This window comes from Equus quagga, chromosome 11, assembly GCF_021613505.1.
Source record: "Equus quagga isolate Etosha38 chromosome 11, UCLA_HA_Equagga_1.0, whole genome shotgun sequence".
Classification (NCBI taxonomy): Eukaryota; Metazoa; Chordata; class Mammalia; order Perissodactyla; family Equidae; genus Equus; species Equus quagga.
Genome location: NC_060277.1, coordinates 68,819,487 through 68,844,647, shown reverse-complemented (window position 1 = coordinate 68,844,647; position 25,161 = coordinate 68,819,487). Strand labels below are relative to the sequence as shown.

Genomic DNA, 25,161 nt, shown 5'->3' with positions numbered 1-25,161 from the left:
CCAGGGCTTGATGCCGTTGTCCTGACTCCCAGCTTGGGGTTTTGGTCGCCGTCTCCTGCTTGGTGTCCGGCGTCTTCATGATAGATTGAGATGTCCGAGCATCTGGCCCTACGGTTCCCAGGCCCTATCCGTGTGTCTCCAGCGCTGGGAGGTGGGGGAAACGGAGGAACTTGCGCCTGCGCAGAGCCTTAGGGCGCTGCTGCTTCACTGCGGAACCCGCCCCCTTTGCTCTAGGGACGCGTCACCGGTTACCATGGAGACCGCGCTGTTTACCTCCCAGTTCTGCAAGAGCTCCGGACTCCCGTGGGAAGGAGGCTCCCCTCCTGAGCTTGTGTAGTAGTTCTTTGTGGCGCAGAGGTAAGTAAACCCCGGCCCCACGCCACCAACTCTTAACTGCCCTACCCAAAGCCTTGTGCCCGTTGGGATCAGCCCTAATTTAGGTCTAATTTCGACCTAATTTAGCCCTGACTTCGATTTCTCTGGAGGCTACTCAGACTTATCCAGGATTCTTGGGTTAAATTTTGAGCTCTACACTCAGACAAATTTGAAAGAGGCCATAGGAGGGATTGAAGTAGGAGACGCCATGTTGTCTAAGGGGGCTGGGCGCCCTGGGGTGCTCAGCCTGGTTGGGATCGGACGGCAGTTCCATCCTTGGATGTTTGAAGGACTTCAGAGATCCAGAGGCTCTTTTGGGCAGGAGCTCAGACTTTTGGGAGGGATGTGGGTGGGGGCTGATTTCAGCCCTCTCTGAGAAAGGCAGTTCTCACTGTCTGACAGAGCTGTCTGCCCAGGAGGTAGGGAAATTTTAGTCTTTCTGTTCTGCTGGCCTCTGCCTGCTGCCTTCTTATGTGTTCTCCTTCCTGTTCTCTCCTTTTCCTTGTCCTAGGAAGGTGTTTCTTTCATCTGCTGAATAGGCTCAATACCCAAGTGTTAGTTTATAGATGTCACATTTGTTTGGTTTTTAAGAAAACGTGTCTAGGTTCATCTGTTTGGCAGTATCAACTAAAACCGAACACTGTTGTATGACCCAGCAATTCTGATGAGGCATAAATATGCATGCATGTGTTCACCAAATGACGCATATGAGAATATTCATAGCATTCTCGTGATAGCCCCAAGAGGAAAGAACCCAAATATCCATAAACCGTAGAAAGACAGATAAACTTCGGTATATTCATACAAGAGTAGGCCACACAGCAATGGGAATGAACAAACTAGAATTATATGAACAATACAGATGAATCTTACAAATGTTGAGCGAAAGAAGTCAGATACGAAGGAGTACGTACTGTATGATCTCCTTTATATGAAGCTGAAAAACAGTAAAACTAATTTATAGCATTAAAAGTCAGCATAGCGGTTACGCTGTGGGGGTGGGGGTGGAGAATAGTGACTGGGGAGAAGCACGAGGTGCTGGTGGTGCTTATTTCTTGATCTGGGTGCTGGCTACACAGATGTGTTCATTTTGTGTCCAAATGATGATTTATGCACTTTTCGGTGTGTATGTCACACTTTAATAAAAATCAACATTTAAAAAAGGACAAAATGGCTTTCAGTGAATCTAAAAAAAGTCTGCCTTTAATCAGGGCTTTGGAAACCTCAAATGGCGAAATTGCTACAGCATCCACCCAAGTTCCTGCCCTCAGAGTGGCACATTGCCAACAAGAACCAGTGCCATAAAGCAGAGGCCCAAAGGTCCCGGTCTGAGCGCCTGGTGGCTGAAAGCCAGAGGCTTGTGGATGAAATTGAAAAGACCACAAGAAAATCTCAAAGTGATGTGAACAAGAAACTAGGTAAGATGACACACTTTGTGTATGTGTGGCGTATTTGGATGAGACTGTTGGGATTTAGTTATACTGTCATCTGCATTTCATGTTTGGGAGTGGCAATGTATTTTTCTTGCACTATTAGGGGCATGCATGCTCTCCAGGTTCTATGTTTAAGCTCACTGCCCTAAGATAGAGACATGGAAACCGGCCTGATTTTCAGCCACCCATCATTCGTTATTTTACTGATTTGATACACATTTATTGAGCATCTAAGAGCATCCATGGACTAAGCGCTGAGAATATCACAGCGAAGGATCAGAGTCTCTGCTTTTTAGGGGCTTCTGGCTTGAGGAGGAGAAGCACAAAAATTGATAATCGGAGTATGACCAGTTAGGTGCTGGGGTAAGGGGGACAAAAGTGGAAGAGAGGTAGGCACTGGACATGGAAAAATTTCCTAGAGAGGAACATTTGAGCTGAGTTTTAAAAGAAGAGTAAATTTCTCTTGACAATTCCATTCTTAAAAATACAATTTCAAGGGAGTGGTGGGGACCGTGGGACCCCGAGATCATGTGCTCCATCGAAGGAGGCAGCTGATATTCAACTTCGACCTGTTTTCTCTAAGAAGGAATACGGGTCCAGCATTACCTGATTGTCTAATTTTTTTAAAGGAAATCTGAAAAGCTGGAATTTTACCCACTTTTTAAATGTTTGTAACTGATTTAATGTATTTATAACACTGGGCAGGGTGAACAAACACGTCTGTGGATAAAACCTGGTCTAAGGGCTGCTACTTTTTCAATCTCCAATAAATCAAAGCTTCGTTCAGGCCTGCAAGGTCAGATGTTAGGTTTCTCCTGATGGGTTGATCCTGGCCCCTGATACCAGCCTACAGTCAGCCTTGTTCTAAATAATTGTGCAAATCGGTAGGTGTTAGAAATGAGGATGCACCGTTCATTTTTCAAAATAATTGTGTTTCAATAGGCGTGAAAACAGTTTTCAAGGTCTTAACCTTACTTACCCTCTTTGATTCGTTGATTCATTTAAAAAGTTAGCCATGTATAATGGCATTAAAAAACATCAAATTCCTAGGAATAAATGTAGCAAAAGATATGCAAAAGTTCCACACTGAAAACTATAAACTGTTATTGAAGGAAGTTAAAGAAATTCTAAATCAATGCAGGGTTATATCAGTTAATGGATTGGAAGACTCCGTATTTTAAAGATGTCAATTCTCCTCAAATTTATCTGTAGATTCAATGCAATGCCAATGAAAATCTCAGCAAAGTTTTTGGTGAAATTGGAAAACTGCTAAAATTCATATGGAAACGCAGAGAGTCAAGAATGGGCATAGCTGTGTTGAAGAACAAAGCTGGGAGACCTTCACTGTAGACTCTAAGACCTAGTATAAAGCGACAGTAATTAAGACAGTGAGGTGGGGCAAGGATAGACAGTCACTGACCAATGGAACATAACAGGGTCCACCAGCAAGCCCACATGTACACGTTCATCTGATTTATGACAAAAGCAATCCTGCGCTGTAGTGGGCAAAGGATGGCTTCTCCGATAAATTGGTCAATTGCATATTCATATGGAAAAAATTATATCCTGACGCCTATCTCATATATATATAAAAATCAAATCTAGGTGGAGTGCATGGCTAAGTGGGAAAGGTAAAACAATAAAACTTTTAGTGGAGTACATTCTTTATGGCGTGGAGAAGGCAAAACTTTCGTATTCTGTTTTTTTTTTTTTTGTGAGGAAGAGTGTCATTGAACTAACATCTGTGCCCATCTTCCTCTATTTTTTTTTTTTTTTATGTGGGATGCTGCCCCAGCGTGGCTTGATGAGCAGTGCTAGGTCTGCGCCCAGCATCCAAGCCTGTGAACCCCAGGCTGCCCGAGCAGAGCACATCAACTTAACCATTATGCCACCGGACCGGCCCCCAAGATTTCTTATTCTTAAGCAGGACACAAAAGAACCAATCATAAAAGAAAAAAATAATAAATTGCACTATATTAAAATGAAGAACTTTGTTTATCAAAAGGACTCCATTAAGAGATCGAAAAAGCAACCCACACAGTGGGAGAAGATAGTCATAATATACATATCTGACAAAAGATTGCATCCAGAATATATAAAGAACTTCTAAAAATAAAGAAGAAAAAGGCAGACAACTCGATAGAAAAATAGGTAAGAAATTTGATAGATACCTTGCGAGGAAGGAAATCTAAACAGCCAATGAACATGTGAAGAAGTGCTCTAACTTTGTCAGTCAGCAGGCATATACACATTAAAGTCACGGCTGAGATGCTGTTACACACCCACCAGAATGACTAAAAGGGAGAAGACGGAGAAGGAGGAAGGAGAGAGGGAGGGGAGGGGGAGGAGAACAAGAGGGAAAAAAGAAGAAGAAAAAGAAAACTACCAAGTAGTGGAGAGGACGTGGAGCAACTGGAACTCTGGTACCCACTGGTGGAAGTATGAATTGGTGTAACTGCTTCGGAAAGCTTTGGCAGTATCTGCTAAAGCTGGACGTGTGCATGCGCTGTGACCTGGATCTTCCACTTGTAGCTATATACCCAACAGAAATTCATGCACATGTTTACCCAAGATATATGCTGCCATCGGCAAAGTGGTGCTCTTTGTAACAGCCCCAAACTGGAAACTCTCCACATGCTCATCCACGGTAGAATGGATAAACGGCGTTATACCATATGGCAAAGAGAATGACTCGTCTACAACTACATGCAGCAATATAGATGAATCTTACAAACTTACTATTGAGTGAAATAAACCAGATACAAATGAGTACACACCATATTATCTGATTTACGTAAAGTAAGGAGAGAAGACAGGAAAAATCAATCTGTATTGTTGGATGTCAGCACTGATATATGGGAGGAGATAGGAACTGGAAGGGGTCATGAGAGGCCTCCTGGGGTCCTGGTTAATGTTCTCTTTCTTGAATCGGTTATTGGTTACATGGGTGTGTTCACTGTGAAAACTTATTGATTGTACACTTCTATGTGTGTTTTTCCGTAGGTTTATGATCTTCAATAAAAAGTTAAAATAACTTGCAAGTTCCTGTGCTGGTGCTGAGTACAGACATATCAGACTGTGTCTGCCCTTGATACCTTGCAGTCTGGGCACTCGATACCCAGGATATGGTGGGATCTATTCCATATGAGTGGCATGAATGGAGCAGTGTTAGATTAGAGGAGAGAGCAATCACTTCCAATTGGTCTCGTCCAATGACTACCCAATTTCCCCATCCATTGGTCACTCAGTCTTCATCTGACTTGATCGCTCTACAATGCTGGATATTTTTGGAATTCCGTGACACAAGTCTCTCCTGGTTCATTTCCTTTCTTTCTGGCTATTTCTTCCTCTTCTACATTGTTGATTCTTCTTTTTTCTATTCATCCCTTATTGGTATTTCCTAGTGTTTTGTTCTTGGCACCCTGCGCTTTTTCTTCTCTTCCCTCTATACTTTCTTTCTTGATGACCTCTCTAGAAATTTTATTACTATCCCTATCCTATTTGTGCTATTGTTTTGCAAGGAGAAATCTTTGGCTCTAACTTCTCATCAGAGCTTCTTATGGAAGTGGAGGACTACTTGTCATATATTTCCGCCTAGATGTCCTTCACACACTTCAAAATAAATATATCCCAAAACGAACTCGTTACTTTCCTGAAAAACTTACTTCTATAGTTCCTTATCCTGGTTAATGGGACCAGGATTTATTCATTCAACAAATATTTATTCGACAAATATGTCTGACTGTGCTAGATGCTTAGGATTATAAAGCTGAAGAAGGCAGACACAATCTAGCAAATGAGAGAGACAAAATACAAATAAAAAGACAAGTAATAAAATTATTCCAAATTATTATATTGGACCCAATGTCAGTAAATATGAAGAGAAGAGGGAAAATTTGAATCACATTTTGGGGACAGGATCAACAGAACTTACTGAAGGATTGGGGATGGGGGATGGAGGTGTTGGCAGGGCCATGCTCTCTCTGAAGGCTCTTGTGGGAGAATCTGTTCCATGCCTTTCTCTTAGTTTCTGGTGTGGCTGGCAAATTTTGGTGCTCTTTGACTTATAGATATGTCAGTCTAATCTCTACCTTAATTGTCACATAACGTTCTCCCTGTGTGTCTCTGCATCTTCACATGGTGTTCTCCTTTCTGTGTCTTCTGTTTTCTCTTCTTATAAGGACTCCACTCACAATGGGTTAGGACCCACCCTAATCAAGTATGACTTCTTAATTTGATTACTTCTGCAAAGACCCTAATTCCAAGTAAGGTCATATTCACAAGGTACCATGGGTTAGGACTTCAAAATATCTTTTTGGGGGACACAATTCAACCCATAACGGTCTTCTGTGGTCTACAAATTAAGGAGTCCTTCATGTGGCACTGAAGAAGCTGAATGTACCTCCCTACCCTTCTACATCTTTCAACTCTAATGGAGAGATCTTTCTCAAGGCCTCAAGTCTGAAGACCATATCAAACAGCTCCCCAATTCTGAAGCCTTGTTGACCGCCCCCAGCTTCCTTCCTTTGAGCCACCACTGTACTTCTTACACAGTTTCTAGTGTAGAATTGTCACGTTGAATTGAAATTATCTGTTTACCTGTCTGCTCCACAGACTGTGAGTAGCGCAGAGGCTGTGACTTACCAATGTATCTCCTGGACCTCATCAGTGCCTGGCACATTGTACGAGCTCAGTGATAAGTATATTGGATTATATTGTAGCATTTATGGTGAATGGCTAGATGTCCAAGCTGATGTATCGAGCACATGAGGGAGAGCAGCAGGATGGAGACAAGAGGGAGATGAGGCTGGACCAAGCCTGAGGAAGCCCTTGAATTTGGAAGGTTTAGTTCAGTAGGTAGCCAGTTAGAATTCAGGAGGTAGAGACTGAAATCTGGGAGTCATCAATAATGATAGTAATAGAAGCCATAGATGTAGATTAAATTACCCAAGGAATATATTGAAAGAGAAGAGAAGAGGGCATGGGATAAGAGGAGCAAGAGAGGAGCTGGGGAACAAAAGCTCAGGCAGATGAACAGAAAGATGAGACGAGGGTCATGGAAACAAAAGGTGACGGTTTCATGGGTGAGGAAGTCTTCTGTTGTATCAGTGGTTGCACAAATGTCAAGGAGGCTGAGAGCTGAGCAAGAATGTATTTGAACTGGTGGCTTGAAGATTATTGGTGACCATTGAGATAGCAGGTCCAGTATGGTAGTGGAGGATGCGAGGTGAGGGTGGAAGTCAGTTACAAAGTGTGAGGGGGGTTACTTCACACTTTGAATGCTGCATTTGTCTTCCCTTCCTTTAAAAATTGCAACAAAGTCGTATTAAAGGATTAATGGAAAGTATGCCTCAAGGATGGCAGGGTGGGGAGGGAGAAGAAGGGGAGGCAACAGTAGACAAATGCTGAAGACAACATATTGAAAGCTAGGAAGCCAAAGGTCCAGCGGTGGCACACTCAGGGACTGCAGAAGGCCTGGATGGGTGGAGGACAATGAGAAGCTAGCTGATTCATGCTACACGTTCATGCTGCAGAAACCTGGAAATGCTCAAAATTGGAAGCATCCAATGACCTCTGAAGCTGGAGGTTCAGGATAGAAGTTGAAACAAGATTGGTTGAAAGTCTTTGTAAAGAGCTCTTCCCCGCTCTGGCTCTCTCCAACCCCAGCAGAAGGCTAACGGTGAAGGGATTGGGTGAAAGTCTACTTACTAAACTGTAATTTTCCAGTCCCTGGTTCCCAGGACACTCGTAGCCAGGTGTATATCCTCGGAGAGGAGATTAGAAGATTTCTCCACGGGGAAACTAATGGGTCTGAAAGGGAAGATCTGTGGATGCTAACATTTGGGGATCCTCCAGGAAAGGGCCCAGGCCCTGCCTGATCACGATAAGGCATTCTGGTTGACAAGTGTGTCCTTGCAGACAGAGAGTCCACTTAGCATTTGAGCATTTTATCTTAAATATGACCATATGGGGATCACCAAACATCTGAGGAAAGGCTCTAATATGACAGACACCAAAACAAACAAACAAGCAATCAAACATACTGAGACTAAAGAAACAGACAGAACACAGAGCAAAAGGAAAAATCCCCTGTGAGACCCTCAGGGGGCTTAGAGAAGACGCTGTGTCCATGGAACAAGAAGGGTCTTAAAGAAGAGAACATTCGGAGAACAAGAAAGTGTTCCTAGGATTTAAAAACATGAGAGCAGAACATTTTTAAAAATCAAAAGAAAGGTTGAAAGATAAAGTTGAAGAATCTCCAAGAAGTAGGAAAAAAAAAGACGAAGAAATAGATAGATACAGGAGAGAAATGATAAGAGAATTCGAGGATCCATCTGGCCTCAATGTCTAATAGGAGTTCCGGAAAGAGCACAGAGAAAATGGAGTGGAGGAAATCGTCCACGGAAGAAGATAATAAAATTTCATAGAACCCAAAGAGCTAAGTTTTTACATTAAAAGGGCATGCCTAGTGTCTGGCATAATAATTGAATAAGGTTGACACCAGCGTGAAATTTCACAACACTAGGAAAATAGAGAAGAAATTCCTAAAAGCTTTTCAGGTCTTATATGCAGAATAAGGAGTGAGAATGGCATCAGACTTCTCAACAGAAACTCTGGAAACTGGAAGGAAATGAAGCAATACCATCAAAATTCTAAATGAAAATTATTTACAACCTGCAAATCTATATTCAAATATAATCAGTTGGTGAGGGTAGAGTAAAAGCATTTTCGGACTTGCAAGTTTTCAAATGCATCCATTTCTTAGGAAGCTCTTGAAGGATGTGCTTCAGCACATTGAAGGAGTAAACCAAGAAAGAAGAAGGAATGGAATCCAGGAGATAGAACTCTGACCCATGAGAAGGGTGAAGGGAGTTCCTAGATTGATGGTGAAGCAGGGTCAAAGGATGAAAGAGAACCACACGGCCAACTGGACAGCCACCCACCCAGGATGGAGCAGGAGGAGACAGAGCTCGGGAAGAGAGTCTCTAGGAAAGACACAAAATCAATAGGGACTTGGTGGGTGTGAATATATCGAGAGGATGTTTATAGTTCTGTCAGAAAGTTTGAAGAAAAACTAATAATAAATATACAGAAAGTGAATCAAAACTACAATTATTAACCCCTCCCAAACCCAAAAAGTTGTACAAGAAAAGAAATCTATCACAGCATATTATGTGGTTCAGGTTTAAGTAACATTTACATATTTAGGATAATATAAACAGCATGAAATTATTATTTAACACCATGGGGATACAACTACATTGGGAAGATGGAAGAAGCAGAAGCATGTTGTGTAAGTTGTGTGAGAGCAAATCCTTATCTTTCATCCTAGGAAATCAATAGATAATATTAAAACTGATAATGAATAAGTAGCTGGGTAAGCAAATGTCAGAAGAAATACTAAAAGTGTTTAAAAAGTAGTTGCTTCCAGAAAGTGGGCATGGGTAGGGGCGGGCCAGAGAATTGTTTTCAAACAGTATACATTTATATCTTTGATAAAATTAGAAGTTATTTAAAACAGTGGGGATTGAAGGATTAGAGTCAAGTGTGGAATGGTCTTTGGGTTAATTTGAGGTTGAATGTAAGAAGAAATCTCTTCCTTCCCTTCCTCCCTCCGTCCCTTCCTCCCTTCCTGCCAGGAAACACTCACAAAGGTGAAGTGCTGCCCCCAGTAGCACAGCCCTGAGAGGAGAAGAGCGCATCTCAGGTACTTTTACAAACGTTGGCTGCCTTGGGAGTCGATTAACCCTGGTGTGACTTCTCGTGTGCTTCAGAGCAGAGACTCGAGGAAATCAGATTCTGGAAGAAGGAGTTAGATGACAAACTTGAGCAGCTTGTGTTTGCGACCGAAGATCTACTCATCTATCAGACCCGATTGGAGAAAGCCCTGGAGAGCCTGAAGGAGCCCTTGCACATCACTCAGACGTGCCTGGAGTACAGGTGGGCAGGAGGGTTCCTCTAATGGATCATCTGCTGTGAGAAATGAAGTGCTGGGTAGGGAGCTGACTGTGCTAGGTCGTGGGTTAGAACGAGGCAAATGAGGATGTGTTCTTTCAGAGCCTGACATTATCTTGGCATGCCCGTGGTGCTGGGCAGTGGAAGGAGCACTGGACCAGGTTCATGTCTAAGCTCTGCTCTTGACTAACTTAAATACAAGTTAAGTCTACGTTTGGCTATGGGTAATCAGAAAACCGCAAGATAACATTGAACTTGAATAATATATTTTCTTTCTCTCTCACATTTAAGGAGTCTGGAGATAGTCAGTTTAGGGTTGGCATGGTGTGCCACAGTGCCAGTGCCACAGCGTCAAGTTTTCTATCTTGGGACTCCACTGCACTTGGCTTTCGCTCCTGAGGTTACCTCATGATTCAATGTGGCAGCTGGAGCGCCAGCCATTATGTCTACATTCCAGCAAGTAAGAATAATTAGGATTGGTGTTCACCATTTCCACTTGCATCTCATTGACCAGAACCTAGTCACAAGGCCACACCAATAGAAACTGGGAAATGGTAGTCTTTATTTTGGGCAGGCAGAGTGGATAGAGTTACTAGAGGACAAATCTGCTCCAATACCCAGAGCTACACAGAGGCACTTTGCACTCCGGAGAGCACTGCAAAAGCATCCCTTTTTATTATCATTTCTCTCCTCTGAGGCCCGTGAGTGGGATGGTCCTCTCTGGGGTAGTACTGATTTCCAGACCTGTTCCCGGTCACGGCCCTGGCTGCTGTGCCCTAACAGGTCTTCTTGCTGCCAGCAGAGGCCCCGCCAATCCAGTGCATCCTCTGCACTGGCTGTTGAGTGCACTTTTCCAAATGCAGATTTGTACAGCTCATCCCCGTGCTCAAAATCCTTCATTTACAACCCCACGCCCTGATCCCTTCAAAATAAAGTTCAAACTTCTCAGCCTAGAGAACAAAGTTGGTCACGCCTGGGCCCCCAGGGACCTCTCCAGGCCCGTGTCCCATGCCCAGCAGTGGGGATGTGCTAACGTGTACTGAGCTATTCGAAGTTTCCCCAGTGCCCCAAGGCTCTGTCTGCACTGTTCCCTCCTGGAAAGCCCTGTGCCCTCAGTGGGCTTAGCCAGGACCCCCTGCAGCCAGCAGGAGCAGCCTCCCCTGCTGGATGCAGAGTCTGTGACGCAAAGGCAGAGCAGGTGGCCAGGGGCCAGCATCCACTTGGCTCAGGTTTGCCCTAAGGGTGGTTAGGGTGTCGATGTTGCTAAGTTGGTTGAGTATGTGCTTCTGCATGCTGGGTACCGTGCTGTCTGCTTTCATAGCTCATCTGTTCCTCGCCACGACCCTACGAAGTGCTAATACAGTCATGCATCATTTAGCGACGGGAAGATGTTCTAAGGAATGTATCGTTAGGCGATTTTGTCATGTGTGAACATCATAGAGTGTCCTTACACAAACCTGGGTGGTCTAGCCTACTACACACGGAGTCTGTATGGTCCTCATCTCATGGGACCATTGTATACACGGTCTGTTGTTGGCCAAAACATCATTATGCAGCACGTGACTGTAGATCGCTCCATTTCACAAAAGAGGAAACTGAGGCACAGATAAGTTATACAGCGTGCCTAAGGCCACACAGCTGGTGTGTGGTGGAGCCTTTCTCTCCAGCACTGCCATGCTGGGTGGAAAAGGACAAAGATCGGCAGTGACTGGGCAATGTGGGCAGTAACGTAGCATAGAGGTTAAAAGCACGTGTACGCCCAGTTCTGTGATGTTGGGTCCCTTACTCAGCCTCTCTGAAGCTCAGTTTCCTCTCTTGAATTCTAGAGGGTTAAGTGCGAATATCACCAGAAAAGCTCAGCACAGTGCCTGTCACACGGTGCGTGCTCGGGGTGAGTGACGTTAATGTTGGCATGATTATTATTGTAAATCTAATAATATCATAGTATATATGATAATATAAGTCCTTGTCAAAAAACAGGACTAGGACCAAGGAGGAAACATATGTCTAAAATTCTAAGTCAAAAGACCATGTTTCCAATAAGTAGGTAAGAAGGAAAAGGCTTCAGGACTGATGGCCAAGTTGAGGGGAAAAAGTCCACCGGATATTTTTCAGAGCAAGGACCAGGTACTGGTCAGTGTTTCTCCACTGTGTTTTACAGTCACATAGACGCTGAGTAAGGTACATCCCCCACCACGTTGTCCGGATGGCTGAGGCGCTGCTCAAGCCACTTGTCCAGAGAGTTCTAGATGCCCAGATGTTAGCACGTGTCGAGTTGCACGTGTTGGATGACCTTTCTGTCCGTCAGGGAGAAGCGAGTGGGCATTGACTTGGTGCATGATGAGGTGGAGCAGGAGCTGATAAAGGAGGCCAACATCATCCAGGGGGTGATGGCCCTGCTGACCCGCACCTTGGAGGAGACGACTGAGCAGATCAGGTACGGTCGTGCCGGGCCTGCCCTCCGCCTCTCCGCTGGGCACATCTAGAAAAGGCCGGGCCCACGGCACCCAAAGAATGGGCTTTAACCTCCTACCAGCGCCTTCCACGCTCCGAGGTGGCCCCGGGAACACTCAGAGTTGAGACCGGGACAACCTCTCCTCCATGACAGCCGCCCCCTGGTGGTGGGTGGGGATGGAGTCACCCTGATCATAAACTGGAGGACACTGGAGCTGCTTCCTGCTAGGGCTGACCTCTCACATACAGTATGTCACAGCGGTGACATCAGAAAATGTCACATTTGGAGGGAGGGACTTGAAGTCCAGGCTTGGTTCCATGACTCTGTCACCAGGTATCTAACGGTACGTGTGTGTTGGGGGATGGGAGGTGGGGAGGAAGGGCCGCCATCCTGTACTAGACCTGGCTGTAGCTTCATTTTCCAGGCTCTCCCGAGAACTTGTAGGTGCCATCTGGGCATTCCAGAGGGAGAAACCTGTACCTTCTCCCTTCAGGCTGAACCGCTCTGCCAAGTACAATCTTGAAAAGGATCTGAAGGACAAGTTTGTGGCCCTGACCATCGACGACATCTGCTTCGCACTCAACAACAACTCGCCAAACATCCGATATTCTGAGAACGTCATGCGGGTTGAGCCAAAGTGAGTGTGTCCCTGACTGCGACTGGCTGTGCCGTCTGGCTCCCTGAAGCGTGATGTCCCAGTGCTTCTCGGGCGGACAGGCAGGACCCTGACAGGAGGCCGGGAGCTGGGAAGAGGCAGGCTTGGGGCAAAGGCATGTGCTGAGCGGTGTCTGCCTTGACACAGGGCTCCGAGGTGGCTCGGTCCTCCAGGTTAGGCCCCACTTTAAGAAGGTCTGATATAAAATCTTTAAATACTTAAAATTTGTCTCTTTACCTATTCATGTTTTTAACAAGTATTCTAAAAATAGATAAAGGCCAATTTACTCAGTTCCCCCATCAACGCTTCCCGTGATTAACCTCCTGAGATGACCAGTGTTATCTGGATGCTCATACGAACGTGTGTATACACTCACACACACCAATTTTATTTTGTTTACAAAAATGAGATTATACTATATATCTTTTCTGTAATATGTAACTTATGTTTTTCAATTAACGTTACATCACAGACCTAACTCATTCTAAGTTTTAAAATGTTTTTTTTGAAGTAAAACATGCATATATAAAAGTGCACCAATACTAATAAACGTAGATTAATGAATTATCATTGTTTTAGTTATCTTTTGCTGTTTCACAAGTTGCCCCCACACTTAGCAGCTTAAAGCAATAAACATGCATTATCTCACAGTTTCCGCAGGTCGGGAACCCGGGCACTGCTCAGCCGGTGCCTGGAGCTCGCGTCTCATGAGGTCGTAGTTGAGCTTTCTGCTGGGGCTGCAGTCTCACGTGAAGGCTTGGCTGGGGTCCGGGTGGGCCTCCACTGCCAAGCTGACGGGTGGTCATGGCAGGGCTTGCCCATGTGAGCCTCTCCACGGGCTGCCTCATGGCATGGCAGCTGGCTTCTCCCACAGCAAATGATCCAAGAGAAAGCAAGAGAGAGAGTGCCCCAAGACAGAGGCCACCATCTTCTTTCAACCTGATCCCAGAAATGACAGCTCATTACTTCTATGTGTGAGAAATGAGTCAAAATGAGTTCATGACAGCACTCAGCGGGAGCGGGTTACACAACAGTGTGAATACAGCAGGCAGGAGTCACTGGGAGCCACCCCAGAGGCTGCCTCTAATCACACGGTGAACCATTCCCCATGTAACCACCAACCAGGTCAAGAAATGAAACATTACCGTCAACACAGAGACCCCTGCCCTGTCCTGCTCTCCATCAGTAGCCCCGCCCTCCTCCCCTGAGATAACCACATTCCTGACTCCTAATAGGTTGGTTTTGCCTGCTTTCGTGTTTAGTCCACAGCGTCATGTACCGTCTATTTTGTGTGTGTGTCAGTTTTCTTCCAATCAACATTATTTTGAGATTCATCAGTGTTACATAAAGCAGCTGCTTGTCAAACTGGCAATTTATTCCTTTATTTATTTATGTCAGTATGGACGTGCGGTTTCCTATTTTATTCAATGCGTTACGATTTGTTACTATTGTTATATATTTTGATACTCAAACTGTCACTACTTGTGTGATGTTAACCAAGTTGCTCCATCTTTCTGAGCCTCAGTTTTCCTCATCTCTAAAATGGGGGTTATGAGCGTTAGCTCACTAGGCCGTCATGAGGATTAAATGAGATAATGTCTGTGAAGTGCCAGCCCAGTGCCTGACACAGAGCAGGCAGGTTTCCCCAAAGCGACAGCCATGGCCCCTGACGGACCACTGTTCACTCTGCCTAGAGATGGGGAAATGGTCTAGGTGCTTCTGACGGTGGAGGTAGCCTTAGCTTCCAGTGGGTTTCCAGGAGCCTGTCCCCTCCCCACACCGTCTTTCCCCGCCCGAGTATGCTGTGACTGAATGCACGGCTTCTGTTTCAGCTCTGTGAGTCTGGAAGACTGGCTGGACTTCTCCAACACCAACGTGGAGAAGGCTGACAAGCAGAGGAACAGCTCCCTGCTGCTGAAGGTGCTGGTGGACCGCGTCCTGTCGCAGACGGCCAGCGACCTGCACAAGCAGTGTGATGTGGTGGACACGGCCTTCAGGAACGGGCTGAAGGAGACTAAGGGTGCTAGGGACAAGCTGGCTGATCATCTGGCCAAGGTGAGCTCCCTGGAGGGAACGAGGAAGAGAATGTTCAGAGTGGACGTCTTCACCAGGAGACCTGGAAGGCCCTCCGGGCCGGGCCGCTGCCTCTGGGCTGTGATCGCGGGTAGCTAAGGGGTGAAGGTCCTTCCCATCTCTCCATCTTAGCTGCTGTCTTTGGGCTTTGGGGACTAGAGTGGGACTTGATCCTTTTCTGGGTCTCCTTTGTCACTCATTGCTGCAAGGACAGGCTGTCCCCTCACTCTGGGCCTCAGATCCTCTTTATGTGAAATATGGAGACAGACTATACAGTTTTAGACATCCTTTATGACTCAAGTTCCATGAGTTGAAAGCAACCAATTTGTCCAAACCCAGCTGCAACTTTGGGATTCTGGCGGGTTGTCCCTCCTGGTTATGTGGTGTGCTGGTAAACTGGCTCTTAGGAAAAACCAAAAGGCCCTGATTTGTAGAATTTACAGATTTTCGTGGTGTAAATACTTCCACCATGGTCACTTTCAAGCTACCCGTTTAACGATGGTCTGGAGAAATTCCTGAATATTTAACAGCCAGAGCCCACATGAGCCAGCTCCGGCACCCCTCCCTCACCAGCAGGGACCCTGGGTCCTGAGCGTGTAGGACCACCCCACAGGCCGAGCTCAGGGACACTGAGAAGGAGAGTCTAGAGGAACAAGTGCTGGATTTGGCCTGAAGATAGGCGGGTCTGAATCCCAGCCCTGTGACAGATCAGCTGAGTGCCTAAGCAGCTCCCTCGAGCTTTCTGAGCTTCGTGCCTCACCTGTAGCGTTGGCACAGTAACAGCTGCCTGACGGGGCCGCTGTTAGCCCACCCCTTGCATTTTACTGATGGTGAAACTGAGACACAGAGAGCAGAGGGTTCCCCAGGGGCCAGCACTGGCAGCCTGGGACCAGAGCCCAGGCCTCCTCAGCTCCCAGAGCCCTGTTGTCCTGCTGGTACATGCGCACCTCGCTCTCCTGGAGCCCGGAGTCCAGTCGTAAGACAAGGTTTACTGGCACGATGAGCAGGACAAAGCAGAAGGTAGTCATGGGTCACACTGCAATGTTCAGCGAAACGATCGGTGGATGAGCCTTGGGGGTGAGCCTGTAGACTCCAGTGTAGACAGACAGCCCCGGTTTGAACTGGGCTTCAACACTCGCGTGTGATCTCGGGGAGCTTACCTAATGTTCTGTGTTCTTTTATGAGATGGTCAGTCAGGTGCAGCTGTAGGAGGAGACAGAGAGGAGGCTCAGGAGAGAACAAAGTTTCTTATACTCACAGATCCTAGGACAGGAGGCAAGGCTACCGTGCAGGGCCACGTGGGAAAGACACTAAGGTGGTCAGGAGGCGGATGACAGGAGTGAGGGGAAGGATTGGGCCATGGCTCTTCCTGGGGTTTCCTCAGGACAGGCACGGCAGGGCAGGGGGAACAGTTTAAGACCCGCTAGTTTGAACCATTTCAGTGGGCTTTGGGCTATAGAGCGATCCCTAGTTGCTGGGTACCTGGCCCTGAGATGACGGCGGAAGAATGTCGCCACCTGGGGTGTAAGGGCCAGACAGAGCAGGATCCGGCTCTGGACCGGTTAGTCTGCGTATCAAAGGCATGCTCAGGCTGGGTCCTCTGCCATTTCTAAGCATTGGCTAGCCCAGGAAGGCACAGTCTCTCCACCTAAAAAGGTTTTTAAGATGTCAAAACATCATAATATACAGAAAATATAAAATATTTACAATATACTTAAGCTTCCTGTTTCTTGGTTTCCTCATGGATAAAACAGGGACAGCAACAGTGCTCACCTCCCAGGGTTCGCCAGGCAATAATTAGACAACCCAGATCAAAGACCTGGAACAATGCCTGGCACATCTCAGTTTTATATATTCACACGCACACATAGATATAATTTGTCTATATATAATCAGTATAATATATAATCAGTAAAAATTGGCTAATGAATAACAATGATAATAATAAAGGTAGCCAAAGAATATTCCAGAGGCTTCCTGGTGGAGTGAGAACTTAGTCTGGGCCTGGAAGGACAGATCTGAGATGCGAAGGCAGAGGGGAGGAGAGACCGCTGTCAGAGGCCAGAAGCTGGTTTCTGCCGGAGCCTGGGAGAAGCCCAGTCCTGCTGGAGGAGGGGCCCCTGCAGGAGCCAGGAGCCGTCTGGCTGAGGGCTTGGAAGCGCCGTCTAAAGTGAACATCCAAGATGGTCTGGACTGGCGGGAATGATAGACTAAAACAAATTGGGTGAGATCCAACAGGGACAAAAGTGAAGTCTTTCAGAGGGGTCTAAAAAAATCAATGATACCGGCACAGAATGGCTTAGGGGCAGCAGTATGAGTGAAAAGATTTTAGTGGAAAGGAAATTTGGAAGAAACCGTCCGTTGGATGTGGGAGGTAACTAGAACCTGAGAGTCGATGGTCCTCTTCTCTGTGGTGGTGAGGCCCTACACTGATAACGAAAGTGATGGCCACGTGTACCGAGTGCCAGGCCCAGCACTGGGTGTGCCATGTATATGCCTCTATGCCTTAGCAACCCTGAAATGGGTAGATAGCGTTATCGTCCCCATTTCAAAGATGAGGAAACTGAGACTGAGAAAGGTTAGCTACTTGGTCAAGGCCTTGTGACTAACAGGTGGCAGAGTTGGGTGTTGAGACCAGGTCTGTCTGACTCCTGAGCTTGCACCTGTCGCTCCCCAACACGTTGTGGTGGAAACGCGGAGACCGTGTCCCCTTCTGGCCTCATACCACAGGAGGGACCAGGTGGCCTCAAGAGCACATCCAGGGGGCAGCCTGGGGAAGGAGGGGCGTGGGGCAGGGGCTTTGCAACTGAGAGAACCAAGACTAGGGCAGCGTTGTCCAGGAGGAATATGATGCAAGCCACACGTGTCAGTTTAAATTTTCTAATAGCCACTTCAAAAAGTAAAAAGTAATAGGTGGAATGAACTGCTACATGTTTTATTTAACCCAATATATCAAAAATATCTCTTCAACATGCCGTCAACATAAATAATTAATGATATATCTTCCATTCTTTTTTTTTTAAAAACTAAGTCCTCGAAATCTGCCGTGTGTTTGACACTTACAGCACAGCTCATTTAGGACGAGGCACATTTCAGCGCTCCGTGGCCACAGGTGGCTGGTGGCCACTATGTTGGCACGGCTGAAGGGGAACAGGGTCTCCTTCCTCAACTGTGGGAAGGGTTGTAAGTGGGTTCATGTAAGTGAGATGAGCTAAGAGATGGCAGCCACGAATCAGAGGGAGACTGGAGAGAGAACCAACATTTAATCTGAAATCATTTTAATATTTGGAAGAGTCACAGCCTAAGAGACAGAGAGGATATGAAAAATAAATGCAGGGTTCCATCAGCTCGGAAGGCCTTAGGAGTTCGCAGGGGGAAACTATTTACATCTCTTAAGAGCAAAAACATTTTAAGATCCAATGAAAAGGCACAGCCAGCTGGGTGAGGGTGGCGTTATTCTGGGAATGGGAGGGTTAGGGAATGTGGACATGGAACGACTGTGAGACCACTGTCCCCATTTGGAGACACGGACTTAAGGTCTATGAGAAAAGGCTCCTTCTGTTTATCCTCTGCTTATCCTCTAGCCAGAAGCCGCCCTGGCTGTGAATTGACTCAGCTCAATTTGTAGCTGAGAAGACAGCTTCAGATTAAAGGGTACAGTAACCCCCATTTTATTTTCCATGACACAATTGTTTCCTTATTGAGCAAAGCATATTTTAACCCCAGCAAGATTTAGAATTAAGAATAGCAATGTTTAAAATAACCTAACCCAGGGTTAAGATTATCTTAAGGGGTCAGCAAACTTTTTCTATAAAGGGTCAGATGGTAAATATTTTAAGCTTTGTGGGCCTAGAGGCAAAATCAAGGATATTGTGTAGGCATTTACATAACAAGAAAGAAAACAAATTTCCACAAATTCTTACTGACAAAATAAAAAATATAATAACAATCATTGGATATAGTTTTTATAGGTCCACTGATGAGAAAAAAGGCATTTTTTTGGGGGGGATGATAATTTCTTTTGTGGGGGTTCCAAGTCAGTATTTTCTATCGAAACCTATTGCAAATGTTCATCTGTTAATGCTAATCTGTCACGAGATTTTGGACTTTGTCTCTGAAAGTGTCTTTTCCTTCAGCTAGGCATTGGCGAGTAGTGATAACAATCTATGAGCATGCGATTTTAATCGAGCATGTTCCTCGCTTGGAAGGCATTTCTAGAATCCTGTTAGATTCTTGCCTGTCAGCATGGCCTTCCATTTCAGATTAATCACTTCTAGTTGAAGGAGGGGTGGGAGCTCTTCAATTGCACAGTTAAGTGGATTTTGAAATACGGAAATTTCGTTGGCACTTTCTTTGAGGTCCAAAAGACGCTGCCGGAGCTTGGGAAATATTTCTTCTGAAAATTTGGGTGGCAGTGGAGGTCTTGCTTCTTGTTTTAATTTCTGACAGCACAGGAAGTGCTTAGAGCAGCTTGATACTGCTTGTGATTTCATCACGTTAGTTGTTGGAATGACTTTCCCGCAGTGCAAGCATTGCATGTTAGTCCCATCCTGCCTGATGATTTTAGGTTGGATTCGTTAAGAAATATTATTAAGTCTGGGGCAGAAGCTAATTTCCAAAACCATTCAGGGTTGGTAATAGTGGTTGAGGGTGGTTTCTTTGCTCAGAAAAATTGCAATCTTGGTGTTGAGCTAAAATAAACCACGAGAAAATTCTACTGGGGCTAAACCACTGAATTGCTGAGTAGTGGGGCAAGTCAGGATATTCAGCTTCTGTTTCTGACAGAACTCACACAAATGGTGATGGTCGAATCCGTGAGAGCTAAAGAAGACACTGCTGACAGCGCTGGTTCAATAACGCGTGCTAGATCCAAAGATTTTCTGCAGGGTACTTTCTGATGAATAATAAAAATGAATAACCATAGGCTTGAAATAACTTCCATTCCCACCAGCTCTGTAAATACGTTCAACTGAGCCTTTTTCTGCTCAGCACATATTTGTACCATCATCGGCTGTAACACTTCATAGCAGATTCCACTTCAGGTTGTATTGACTTCATGTTTTCTCAACTTTTTGAAAACATCCGCACCTGTAGTTATTTCACGTGACTGTTCAGAGAGGCTAATTGTTTAGTCACTTCAAACTCAGTGCTGGCTCCTCGAATAAACAGCCACTGACAGCATCAGAACACCTGCCAACTCAGGAAGAACAAAGGAAAACCATCCGAAATCACATACCTTGTTTTTCAATTGACTATCGATGTTGTTCCCAATGTCCTTAACTCTTTGAGCAACTGTTCTTGCGGAAAGACTAATAGGCTTCAACAAATTCATACTCTCTGGACACCCTCCTCCGCTCCTGCGATCGAACATGATTTAATTAACTCGCCGTTGGTGAATGGCTTTCCTTGCTTCGCTGACAAATGAGCCACTTGGAACCTTCGTTTGATCGCAGCCCCATTTTCATTTTTGTGAAGAAATTCGGCAGTGATGCGATACCCTGTTTTGAATTTCTAATTTTTCAGATCATCGCTCTCCTGGGGATATTGTGAGGGGTGCTTAGTCTGGTGATGTTGACGTATGTTGTATTTTTTAAGCACAGCTGTAGTGTCGTATGTCAAACACAGTGCTCTGCTATCTAACTGATAACAAAACTGACACTTCGCTGTGCCTTAAAAGTGCAACACATGAGGCCTACTCTTCTTGTTTTAGCATGATGGGTGTGCACTAGTAATAAAAAATAAGATAAGATGTCACTGTATAGTGATACACATAGCTCTTGGACAGCTGTCCAGTTGTAACCATGTCATTGGGACTTGTATTGCTCTGGACAGTGGTGCCAAGCAGTAAGAGCGTATCATGCAGTCTAGTGCACATTATAGTTCAAAAGCAGCCATATATAAATGAATGAGCGTAACTGTGTTCCAATAAGACTTTATTTATGGACACTAAAATTTGAATTTTATGTAATTTTCACATGAAATATTATTCTTTTGATTTTTTCAACCATTTAAAACTGTAAAAACCTTTCTTTTAAGAAAATGAAAAGACAAGCCACAGACTGGGGGAAAATACTTGAAAAACACATATCTGATAATGGACTGTTATCCAAAATATGCAAAGAACTCTTAAAACTCAATAATAAGAAAACAAACAGCCCAATTAAAAAATAGACAAAAGATCTGAGCAGATACCTCACCAAAGAAGATATACAGATGGCAATTAGGCATATGAAAAGATGCTCCATGTCATATGTCATTAGAGACTGCATATCAAAACAACAAGATAGGGCCCAGCTCCATGGTGTAGTGGTTAAGTTCAGTGAGCTCCACTTCAGTGGCCTGGGTTCACTGGTATGGATCCTGGGCGCAGACCTACGCCACTCGTCAGCCATGCTGTGGCAGCATCCCACAGGTAAAATAGAGGAAGATTGGCACAGATGTTAGTTCAGGGCTAATCTTCCTCAGCAAACAAAACAAAGCAAAAAACAAAACAACGAGATACCACTACAAGCCTATAGAAAATCCAAAACCTTGGTAACGCCAAGTGCTGACAAGGGTGTGGAGCAACAGGAGCTCTCATTGTTGCTGGTGGGAATGCAAAATGGTGCAGCCACTTTGGAAGACAGATTGGCAGTTTCTTACAAAACTAAGCCTATGCATATGATTCAGCACTCTCACGCCTTGGCATTTACCCAAATGTGTTGAAAACTTATGTCCACACAAAAACCTGCATGTGAATGTTTATAGCAGCTTCATTCATAATTGCCCACACTTGGATGCACCCCGTTGTTCTTCAGTAGGTGAATGGATAAACAACTGTTACATCCGTACAACGGAATGGTATTCAGTGATAAAAAGAAAGGAGCTATCAAAAACTACAAAAAGACATGGAGGAAACTTAGGTGCATATCACTAAACGAAAGAAGTCAATCTGAAATCCATACTGTGTGAATCATGCTGTATGATTCCAACCTTATGACATTCTGGAAAAGGCAGCGCTACGGAGATTGAAAAGATCAGTAGCTGTCAGGGCTTCAGATGTGGGGTGGGAAGGGAAGGAGGGGTGGCGTGGAGGCGCACAGGGGTTTTTTCGGGCGGTGACACCCATTCTGTATGATACTGTAGCGGTGCTTACGTGTAATTATACATTTGTCAAAATCTATAGAATGTACAACATATGGAGTGAACTCTGACGTAAACTATGGACTTCAGTTAATAATAATGTGTCAGTATGGGTTCATTAATTGTAACAAATGTACCACACTAGCACCGGATGTTGCTAATAGTGAAAGCTGTGTGGAGGGAGAGAGGGTATATGGGGACTCTATACTTCCCGCTCAATTTTGTTGTACATCTAAAACTGCTCTAAAAAATAAAGTCTATTAATTCAAAGAAAATTCTTATTTCACAATCTGTACAAAACAGGTGGCAGGCTGCATATGACCCATTTGCCATAGTTTGCTGACTCCTGACCATACTTTACTGAATCCATAGTGTTAGTAGTTTTGTTTTAAAGAATCTGGGCATTTGGGGTATTTTAAGTATTTGTAAAATTTAAGAGAATTTGGCCTGTTTTAAAAAAAATTATAACTTAAAATATGTAATTAAATAGTTAATTTAGACATATGATTTTATGTTGAAATTTTAAGTTTGAGGACAGCATTAAAATATGTAAGAGAACTTAAGGTTAATCACTTTTACTAGTTTACTAGACTGACGAGATCTTTTAAGAACTCCAGAAGGCCTTGTTTGTGAAGACAATTCAAGTATTTTTAAAAAGTTATATATCAAATTTAGAAATTCTATATATATGTTATATATAAGGTTGATAAATGCTGCTTTAAATAAATGTTCAAAGGATTTTAACCAAGTTTGAAGTGGGAGCAACTATTAAAATCAATTAAAGTGATTGTTAACATTTGCTAAATTTAAACATAGTATAATATCTGTGAATTGAACTTGAGAAAAGCTTAAGAAATGTTGAGAAAAGGCTTAAGAAAACCAAATGCAATGTGTGGACCTCATTTGGATTCTAATTTGAACAAACCAACTCTTACAAAAAAATACGAAACAATCAGGAAGGTTTGAACACTGGATATTAGATATCATTAAAGGATCATTCTTTGTGTGTGATAAAGTATGTGTGATATTGTAGTGATGTTAAAAGAAAAAAAAAAGAGTCCTTATATCTTAGAAACCATACTCAAGTATTTAAAACTAAAATGATATAATATCCGGGATTTGCCTTACAATAGTTAAGCTGATGGGCAGGGTCAAGGAGAGGGGGTTATAGATGAAGCAAGATTGGCCATGTATTGATCACTGCCGGAATTGATGATGGGGACATGAGGTTCATTATACTATCCACTGTTGTGTAGAAATTTCCATGGCGCAAAGTCTTTAAAAAGAAAAACTTAAAGAAATAAATTTTCAAACTCGTTAAGTATTAATCTAAAAACCCAACTAACTTCTAAGTAATCTTTTCTGGCACAAAGCCGCCATCAAAGAAACCAACAAAACTCAGATTAAACTGCTCACTCTCCTTCTTCAGGTTTCTAGGGGCAGAACTGATGCTGGCAGTGGGTTGATAAGGAAACAGGCAGCTTTCTGCTCATGAGGCAAAGGTACTTCGTTCGTACCACGGTAAATGGGCAGCCTCCAGCCTTTGCTGAGGGCCTTCTCCAGGGACTTCACATTATTTGGGAAGGCGATGAGGTAACAATGTCCGGTCATGGGCATCCCATCTGTGGGGCTCTAGGGCTGGGTGAGTTACCTTGCCCACCAGCAACCACTGCTATAGGGAAGAGAGGTCAGACTCATTCTAGGGCCCTGCTTGGGTAGAAATCAGAGGTCCCCTCTTCCTGGCTTACATGATCACAACAGGCCTCCTGAGGGTGCCTGCTGTTGAGTTTTGAGGAGCACCCCCGACCTCACCTGCTCTAATCTTTTTTGTAAGGTCATGGAAGAGGTTGCTTCCCAGGAGAAAAACGTGGCTGTTCTTGAAAAAGCCATCCTTGATCAAGAAGGGCCTGCTAAGGTGGCTCACACACGCCTGGAGACCAGGACACATCGGCCTAACGTGGAGCTGTGTCGCGATGTCGCGCAGTATAGGCTGAGGAAGGAGGTTCAGGAGATCACCCACAGCGTTGCAAGGTAGGCGAGCTGGTGGGCAGACGGCCCTGGGGCTTCCTTTAAGCCTGGATGGGGAGCAGGACTGGGCGGTGCCAGCGTGGGCGAGCCCTCTGTGCGTGAGTACATTTGCGTGCATAACGTTGGAGTTCCTTCCTAGGGGGCGTTCTCTCCTAACTCCAGCCAGTTGCTGCCATGCAGGAAAGGGATCCCAATGTTTAAATTTTTCTAAAGTCCAAATCCAGATGTTTTGTTAAAAACCTACAGTTTTAAATGTTGGCACTTCATCGGTTTGTGTGCCTTGTGAATCTGGCCCGTGGCCACCAATCTGAAATCTCTGTCTTAAGGAGGAGAGAGGGAGAGGACGTATCCATTTGGCTTCTGCACTGAATACATGAATACATTTCTTTTTACCCTGCAGAGCAATATATTCCCTTATTTTCTTTCTCTTCTCCTAGATTGAAGGAAACATTAGCCCAAGCTCATACAGAGCTGAAAGGGCTGAATCGCAGACAGCTCGCTCTGCAGGAGGAAATCCAGGTCAAGGAGAACACCATCTACATCGACGAGGTGCTGTGTATGCACCTGAGGAAGTCCATCCCGCTGCGGGATGGGGATGACCACGGGGAGTGGGCCGGGGGCCTCCGTCTGGACGCTGTCTGCTAAACGTGGGGATAGTTCAGATTCTCATTAAACCGTGTCACCAAACGGTAGTACGGGACTCTCATTTCAGGTCGGCAGCACTTGCAGTGAGCCCAGCACCACCTCGTGCCCAGGATTCCAGGCCGGCCGGGGAGCCGAGATTCGGGCGCTCGGCTGTGTGCTGCTGCTGCTCGGGTGCTGTGGTTGGTTAGCAGGTGAATGCCCTGTGTTAGCACAGGCCGTTCTTAGACAATCACAGGACTTGGGGCCTGGCAGAGGGGTCCAAGACTTATTTCAGTTCAGACTTATTTCAGTTCAGTAGTCGGGCTGGATCCCCTATGCAGACCATACCCGTCTGACTCATGAGAGGGCAGGCGGACACTTCTCTTGGCTCTCGAGATTCCTTTTCCCTGGAAAACAATGTGGTGACTGCTGACTTAGAC

General features: G+C 45.0%; 1 protein-coding gene across 1 annotated transcript; it reads left to right on the top strand.

The window, feature by feature from the left end:
- Positions 1-240: 240 nt before the first annotated feature.
- Positions 241-24,766, top strand: TEKT1 (tektin 1). Its single transcript, XM_046676919.1, has 8 exons — positions 241-357; positions 1,587-1,793; positions 9,584-9,749; positions 12,073-12,201; positions 12,713-12,856; positions 14,707-14,929; positions 23,904-24,100; positions 24,535-24,766. Exons 2-8 carry the CDS (start codon positions 1,604-1,606, stop codon positions 24,740-24,742), a joined length of 1,257 nt encoding a protein of 418 aa, XP_046532875.1. The 5' UTR covers positions 241-357; positions 1,587-1,603; the 3' UTR covers positions 24,743-24,766.
- Positions 24,767-25,161: the final 395 nt, after the last annotated feature.

Excerpts from the sequence above, each read along its gene's own strand:
- TEKT1 (XM_046676919.1), top strand. The coding sequence starts at position 1,604 with ATGGCGAAATTGCTACAGCATCCACCCAAGTTCCTGCCCTCAGAGTGG. Across the intron at positions 14,930-23,903 it reads TGGCTGATCATCTGGCCAAG|GTCATGGAAGAGGTTGCTTC; the intron begins GTGAGCTCCCTG and ends CTTTTTTGTAAG. Across the intron at positions 24,101-24,534 it reads ATCACCCACAGCGTTGCAAG|ATTGAAGGAAACATTAGCCC; the intron begins GTAGGCGAGCTG and ends CTCTTCTCCTAG.